General features: G+C 37.5%; 1 protein-coding gene across 1 annotated transcript; it reads right to left on the bottom strand.

Moving 5' to 3' along the window:
• Positions 1 to 6,388: 6,388 nt before the first annotated feature.
• Positions 6,389 to 6,749, bottom strand: LOC141718281 (putative mitochondrial protein AtMg00310). The gene is made up of 2 exons (XM_074520666.1): positions 6,605 to 6,749; positions 6,389 to 6,510 (listed from the first exon to the last, which is right to left on the bottom strand). Exons 1-2 carry the CDS (start codon positions 6,747 to 6,749, stop codon positions 6,389 to 6,391), a joined length of 267 nt encoding a protein of 88 aa, XP_074376767.1.
• Positions 6,750 to 8,267: the final 1,518 nt, after the last annotated feature.

Here is an 8,267-nt window from a genome sequence, read left to right as displayed (position 1 = left end):
TAACAAGTAATATGTCCTAGTGTTGGAGTCCTGGGGATGTACTTTAGGAGCAAGGTCGACTAACTAGAGGGAAATTTGATTTTTGACTTTTGAGTCCAAGGTTTTTGAGGTGCTTAGGAGAGGGCGTATTTCTTAGTTTTTTAGGCGTTTAGGAAGAGAGATGCTGTGTTGAGAGTGGGGAGTATGAATAAGTTAACTGGCTGAGAGCGATTTTCTGAGGTTATTTATGAACTTATTTAAGGAGTGTCTTGGAGGTATTCTGAAGCACATGCTATATCAGACATAGAGGGAATATGTAACTTGAACTCGAGGTTTTTGAGGCTAGTACCGATGAACTTAAGAAGAATAATCTTGGATGTGTTTAGAAAGGAGATGATGCATTGAGGCTTTAATGGATATACACTATACTGATCAGGACATTATGGATAGAATAAGTTCTCATGTGATTTCGGACTTAGAAGCTTTGTTCTGAGAGTTTTTGAGGCTTTAGGGAGTGGGAGAGAGAGAGAGAGAGAGAGAGAGAGTGAGAGAGGGAGAGGGAGAGAGAGAGAGAGAGAGAGAGAGGCAGAGATGCTGTGTTGAGAGTGGGGAGTATGAATAAGTTAACGGGCTGAGAGCGATTTTCTGAGGTTATTTATGAACTTATTTAAGGAGTGTCTTGGAGGTGTTCTGAAGCACATGCTATTTCAGACATAGAGGGAATATGTAGGTTGAACTCCAGATTTTTGAGGCTAGTACCGATGAACTTAAGAAGGATAATCTTGGATGTGTTTAGAAAGGAGATGATACATTGAGGCTTTAATGGATATACACTATACTGATCAGGACATTATGGAGAGAATAAGTTCTCATGTGATTTCGGACTTAGAAGCTTTGTTCTGACAGTTTTTGAGGCTTTAGGGAGTGGGAGAGAGAGAGAGAGAGAGAGAGAGAGTGAGAGAGGGAGAGTGAGAGAGAGAGAGAGAGAGGCAGAGATACTGTGTTGAGAGTGGGGAGTATGAATAAGTTAACGGGCTGAGAGCGATTTTTTGAGGTTATTTATGAACTTATTTAAGGAGTGTCGTGGAGGTGTTCAGAAGCACATCCTATTTCAGACATAGAGGGAATATGTAGGTTGAACTCGAGATTTTTGAGGCTAGTACCGATGAACTTAAGAAGGATAATCTTGGATGTGTTTAGAAAGGAGATGATACATTGAGGCTTTAATAGATATACGCTATACTGATTAGGACATTATGGATAGAATAAGTTCTCATGTGATTTCGGACTTAGAAGCTTTGTTCTGAGAGTTTTTGAGGCTTTAGGGAGAGGGGGAGAGAGAGAGAGAGAGGGAGAGAGGGAGGGAGAGAGAGAGAGAGAGAGAGGCAGAGAGAGGCAGAGATGCTGTGTTGACAGTGTGGAGTATGGATAAGTTAACGGGCTGAGAGCGATTTTCTGAGGTTATTTATGAACTTATTTAAGGAGTTTCTTGGAGGTGTTCTGGAAGCATATGATATGTCAGATGTAGAGGAGATGAGTAAGTTAAACTCGAGTAATTTTTGAGGTACCGATGAACTCAAGAAGGATAGTCTTGGATGTGTTTAGAAAGGAGATGATACGTTGAGGCTTTAATGGATATACACTATACTGATCAGGACATTATGGATAGAATAAGTTCTCATGTGATTTTTTAGAAGCTTTGTTCTAAGATTTTGAGGCATCAGAGAGAGAGAAAGAGAGAGAGAGAGAGAGAGAGAGAGAGAGAGAGAGAGAGAGAAGCAGAGATGCTTAGGAGAGGGTGTATTTGTGAGTTTTTTAGGCGTTTAGGAAGAGAGATGCTGTGTTGAGAGTGGGGACAATCAATAACTTAACGGCTGAGCGATTTCCTGAGGTTATTGATGAAATTAATTAAGGAGTGTCTTGGAGGTGTTCTAGAAGCACATGCTATGTCAGACGTAGAGGAGATGAGTAAGTTAAACTCGAGTGATTTTTGAGGCTAGTACCGATGAACTTAAGAAGGATAGTCTTGGATGTGTTTAGAAAGGAGATGATACGTTGAGGCTTTAATGGATGAATAACTTCGAGTACATCTTGATTTTTGACTTCTAGTGTGAGAGTATTGAGGTTTTTAGAAGCATATACACTATACTGATCAGGACATTATGGATAGAATAAGGTGGTATGTGATTTTTGACTTAGAATCTTTGTTCTGAGAGTTTTTGAGGCATTAGAGAGAGAGAGAGAGACCCATGATACCCTATAAACTGTATACAATAAGTGCAAAAGCACAATAAAAAATCGAGAATACTTTGTCATGCATCTTAGAAAGTACAACCACTAAGGAGACCCATGATGGCTAAACCCCTTTGAAGCTTCCTCGTCTGACAATGTAAACAAATCCGGCGCTTGGTTACAAGTCCTGGTTTAAAGTGAAGCTTTCTGCGTCTCATAAGTCTAAAACATGTGCAGAAAAACCAGGTTTTGGTTACCTAGTACATGTACCCTGCTGATTAGCAAAACTGTTAACAATAACGACATGTATAAGGCAGCCAGTAACCTACTTGTGTTTTTAGAATCTTATATGTAATCTGCATTTTCTTTATCCCAACTTACATGTACAAGTATTGATATCAGGACATAAAAATCAAGTTGATTTCCAACATAACTGTTGTTAATCTATTTCTTTTGGGGGGGGGTGGGGGCTAGGGTAACTCCGCCTATGTCACTACACTGACACAGCCGCTCCCAAGCTCGGATAAAGGAGGAGGGTAACCTGGTGGCTTCTTAATTTAATGGCACAACTGCACAAGGTTCATGGGGTCTCAGATGATCTCGTGCATTCAACTTATAAGTCTAATTGTTATTTTGATATTCGAATGTTTAGTTTTTTATTATAAGGGATTGATAAATTGAACAAAATAACTGCAGTTTATATTCTTTGAATTCATGAGGCAATGGCTCCTTTATTTGGTTAAGATAGATACCAAATACACTTTACTCTTACAAAAATTAGTTCAAGCTTCAAATGAATACTTAAAAAAACAAGCCTTGCAAAAAACTTTATTCTTTCTCATTAAATTCATACAAGGGGTTCTCCACATTTCACTTTACAGTTTTACAAGCTATCTGACATATCAGGCATCGAGCAGAGCTAAAATTATATATGTTTCTTGCTAAAATTCTGGACATGTCATGAAATATTCTGTCTTTAGTTAAAATCATGTATGTTCCTTATCATGAACCACCTTGAAATACAAATAATAAACCATGACAGTTTAGGCTTTAGTTCTGGGCTCAGCCTTTCAGGTTGACTGTCGGAGTTCAAAAACATCAGAATTTCCTCATCAAAATGGAGAGGAGAGTATATTGGACCGCAGAGACCTTGTTTAAAAGAACCTAATTGACTTGATCCCCAATGCAATTGATAGACATACGACTATCATATAATGGGATACCTGCTTGCTCACATGTATCCAACAACAGAAAATCCCAGCTGTTAATTGACTAAGATTTTCTGATAATCTAAGATTGTTGACCGAAGAAAGCGTTCAATGAGAGAGTTCAGATCATTATACCTTATATGTGCTCAAATTTTCCCTCTGATCAAGCTCAGTAACCTACTTGTGTTTAAAGAATCTTATATGTAATCTGCATTTTCTTTATCCCAACTTACTTATACAAGTATTGATATCAGGACATGAAATTAAGTTAATTTTCAGCATAACTGGTGTTTATCTATTTATTTGGGGAGGGAGGGGGAGTAGGGTAACTCTACCTATGTCACAGCACTGACACAGCCGGTCCCAAGCCCGGATAAAGGAGGAGGGTGGAGGGTTCTTATTTTAATTTAAATGTGTGTAAATTAAAACATTACTGTGCAGAAAAACCAGGTTTTGGTTACCAAGTATATGTACCCTGCTGATTAGCATAACTGTTAACAATAACCATATTTATAAGGTAGGCAGTAACCTACTTGTGTTTTTAGAATCTTATATGTAATCTGCATTTTCTTTATCCCAACTTACCTGTACAAGTATTGATATCAGGACATAAAAATCAAGTTAATTTTCAGCATAACTGTTGTTAATCTATTTTTTTGGGGGGTGGGGGACTAGGGTAACTCCGCCTATGTCAAGCCCGGATAAAGGAGGAGGGCAGAGGGTTCTTTATTTCTTATTGCATTAGCTATATTTTACGGACCATTCACTTGGTGTCCCAGACATTAAAATGTCTGATCTTCCTTTTGACAGTGTGCTTAACAATTTCATAGTTGGAACTTGGAAGAGCTTCATAATAAGACTACCAATGTTTTCGGTAGCTTACCAAAAATTGAGAAGTTGTATATTGCATTAAAATTTATTCGGGTAATTTTCAGATCTCTTTACATTGTCCTTTTTAACTTGGCACAATGCATCAATGTCTAATTGTTTGTGCTCTTTGTGTGCAACATGTTTCAAAGTATTTGGCTGCAGGACGTTTTCTGGAAACTCTTTCTAAACTGTTGCCTTCCTTAAAGACTCTAAATATCTCTGACATACGTTTTGATAAGTTGTCTGAGGTTTCTTGATTGCTGTGCTTAATTCGGAGTGCTCCCAACTTGTGCAAACTAGACTTCATCTTATTCTGCGTCACTACAACTTAGCAACTGTTTGTCATTTTTATAACATTTTCTCTATATTAGGCTGTGTGTTTAGTTGAAGGTAATCTCAAGAAATCTCGGATAAAAGATTCTGGAGACTGTACCCTGGATCATCTTGAAATTGTCACCTTTAGTAACTTTAGAGGTCTTAGAGCCGAGTTAGAGCTAGTCAAGTTTCTGCTTGCCCGCTCTCCATTGCTGAAAAAAATGCTCATTCACTACAGTGTATTCATTAAAATAAACAATGAAATTCCTCATGCTAATAGGAAGGAGAGAATATTGGACCCCAGAGATTATGAAGCAATACACTGATAATAAACAATGAAAGTTTAGGCCTTAATTCTGGGCTGATGAGCCTTTCAGTTTGATAGTTGAAGATCATATAATGCTGAAATTCCTCATCATAATAGGAAGGAGAGAATATTGGACCCCAGAGATTTAGTTCAAGTGAATCTAATTGACTTGCTCGCTCCCACATATCGAACAATGGAGAATCCCAAGTGAAAGATTGACTAGGATTTTCTGTCATCATGTATGCCTACGTTTTCCCACTGATTAAATGCACATACTACCAACCTTTGGGCATCTCCTTCTGTTGTAAAATAAAACTAACTCAACAGCTTAGACTCTAATCTTTAAAAAAAAGGATAAAAACGTTTTAAAAAAAAAGAAACGGGATAGACATGCCTGCTCAACATCAGATAGCATATTCAGAGAAAGTACTCAGAATCCCTAAGTTATCGCTTTATTTGTCCTATTGCATCAAATACAACTCCACACATTTGTTTTGGATCGAGACTGATGTAAACATGGACCTCGTCGTTGATTATACTTGTCTTTTTGCCAATTTTAGTATCTGCAGTCTGCACATGAATTTTGCGATCATAGCAAACATCACATAATTATGTTATCTGTTGTGATCGGTTTTTTTAATGGAGTACTCCTTAGTGGATTACTAATTGTAGTACATGTCCTGTTCTGTAATATTCTAAAAAGGAACACATTAGGGAAGATATTATACTTCCACTAAAACTTCATTTAAGGCACTTCATAGAACTTTGCAGTTGATATTGTTCTGCAGGACATCTTTAATGAGTACAATGTGCAGTTGATCAAAAGGAACTCATTGCAGTTGCTTGCACCCCAAACTCCGATACGCTCACTTTTTCCCACACCAGCCTATTTATGCAGCTCCAGAGGTTCCAACAAACCATTAGAATCAGAGCCAACGTATCCCGTGAACAATTTTTTGACAACTGATGAATGGTTTGTGTTACAGTACCCTCATATCCCATCATACTAACCTCTTTTAATCCCACATTTGTCCATACCGCTTCTGTAAACGAATAATCAAATAGGACATGAATTGCATCTTCATTTTTTATTAGGACATTTAATATTAATTTGGACACGCTTCATAACCAGAGCTACAACAGTTGGCAAACGACCACGACATACTCGCCAACTAAAGTTAATCACCTTTCCTGGTAATTCTAATTTCCACATTTTCTTCTAAAAAGATGCATGTATCCATTGATAAACACCTTGCACTGCTCTATAACAACTTTTGACAGAAAATTTACCTAATTTCTCCAAGTGCCAAAGCCACGAGTCTTTCTGGTTTCGAGTTGGAATAGGAATACTTTTGATCAACTGCACATTGTTCTCATTAAAGATGTCCTGCAGCACCTCATCATCCCAGCATTTGCTTCCAGTCTCCATTAAATTAACCACCCGTATATGTTCAAGTTTCTGAGGCATTACAGTAGTCTAATATCCATTATTATTCCACACGTTGGTCTGCTCTCCATCCCCTATCTTTCTCCTACTTTCTTGTCTTACAACCTCCTGTGCTGCAAGAATACTTCGCCACATATATGATGGGTTTGTTCCTAGTTTGGCATGCAAAAAATCACAATAAGGGAAGTATTTTGCTTTCATAATACTTGACACCAATGAAATTCTGATGATTTAGTAGCCTCCAACCTTGCTTTGCTAACATAGCAATGCTAAACTTACTTAATTCTTTAAACCCCAATCCCCCTCCCTCCTTAGCATTGCACATTTTTTCCCAGGACAACCACCTTATTCCCTTGTTCGACCCTCCATTTCCCCACCAGAAAGAGTTCATTTACTTCTGAATTCGATCACATATCTTTTGTGATATTTAAAACAAGATTTTATCCAAAAGTTTAATATTGTCTGTGCTGCAGATTTTAAAAGCACTACTTTACCTCCTCTTGAAATCGATTTATTACTCCATCCTAATAACTTAGAGCTAATACGGTCATTCAGGAATTTAAATGTATTATTCTTCCTTCGTCCAATGCGTATTGGCAACCCCATGTATTTTTCGGGTATTGAAACTTCATCTACTTGCAATATTCCACACAGCTCTCTTCTGTTATACTCGTAGTATTTGGACTAAACACCACATCTGATTTGCCAAATTTTTTTGCTTGTCCAGATTATCTTTCGTATCTCAACAGTATGTTTTTCATAATCAATGCCTTAACTCTTACAGCTCTAAAGAAAAAATAGGAGTCATTCGCAAATAATAAATGTGACACAGGATGTGCCCCTTTAGCAATAGAGCATTCATGCAGTAACCCCATTTCTTCATGTCTACGAAATATAGAACTAAGCCATTCAGCATATAGTATGTACATATAAGGGGATATAGGATTCCCTTGTCTAATCCTCCGTTGTGGTTGCACATCACCAAAAATTTCCCCTTCTCGAATAAAAGTATAAGACACTGTAGTAACCCGAGTTTTCCATATATCAACAAACCCGAATTTCTTCATCATAGCCTCAAGATAGAGACATCAATTTTAAACTCGCTACTTATGCCAGTCTATCATATGCCTTAGAGACATCAATTTTAAACTCGCTACACCATTCTTCCCTTGTCTCTTTCTACTGATGTAGTGATTTAATTCAAAGGCAACTAATGCATTGTCCGTGAGCATACGACCTTCTACAAATGCGCTTTGCTTATCTGATATTAATATAAGCAACATTCTTTCATTCAATTTGCCATAACTTTTGAATAATCAAAACACATTATAAACATTAATACCCAGTGATTTGTCCCGGTGCATCGAGAATGCAGCAATTTTTACCTCCTCCCTTGTAAGTGCTTTAATCAAATTCTCGTTCTGTTTGACTGAAACTTATTGCACCACTTCACGATCAGATAGCATTTCAGACATACCTGAGCTCTTAAATAATTCTGAGAAGTACTCCACAATTATTTTCCGAATCCCCTCATTACTCTCTTGCCATTCTCCATTTAAATCCTTCAGTTTCATAATCTGGTTTTGTTTTTTTTTCTTTCAATGGCATATTTATAAAAAAATCTAGAGTTTTGGTCCCCTTCTCGAAGCCTAAACTACCTCGACCGTTGTTTCCAATACACATCCTGCATCTCTAGTACCCATAAATACCTGTCTCAGCCTCCTCATACTTCTTAATACCATACTCATCTCTTCTTGATATGAATTTCTACATCTCAGTTCTATATTTTTTAAATTTGCACCTGTAACTCCTTAATCTTAGTTCTATATTTTTTAATCTGCACCCGTAACTCCTTCGCTAAGTCTCTACCCCTTCTTCTATTTTCAAACTCACGTATGCCATTTTATCC

This window comes from Apium graveolens, chromosome 4, assembly GCF_009905375.1.
Source record: "Apium graveolens cultivar Ventura chromosome 4, ASM990537v1, whole genome shotgun sequence".
In the NCBI taxonomy this organism is placed as follows: domain Eukaryota; kingdom Viridiplantae; phylum Streptophyta; class Magnoliopsida; order Apiales; family Apiaceae; genus Apium; species Apium graveolens.
This window is presented reverse-complemented; position numbering and strand designations above follow the sequence as displayed.

What these genes read in the sequence shown, in the direction of transcription:
- LOC141718281 (XM_074520666.1), bottom strand. Translation starts at nt 6,749, where the DNA reads ATGAACTCTTTCTGGTGGGGAAATGGAGGGTCGAACAAGGGAATAAGG. An exon ending in TGCTATGTTAGCAAAGCAAG is followed by an intron (nt 6,511 to 6,604) that starts GTTGGAGGCTAC and finishes ATGCCAAACTAG; the next exon opens with GAACAAACCCATCATATATG.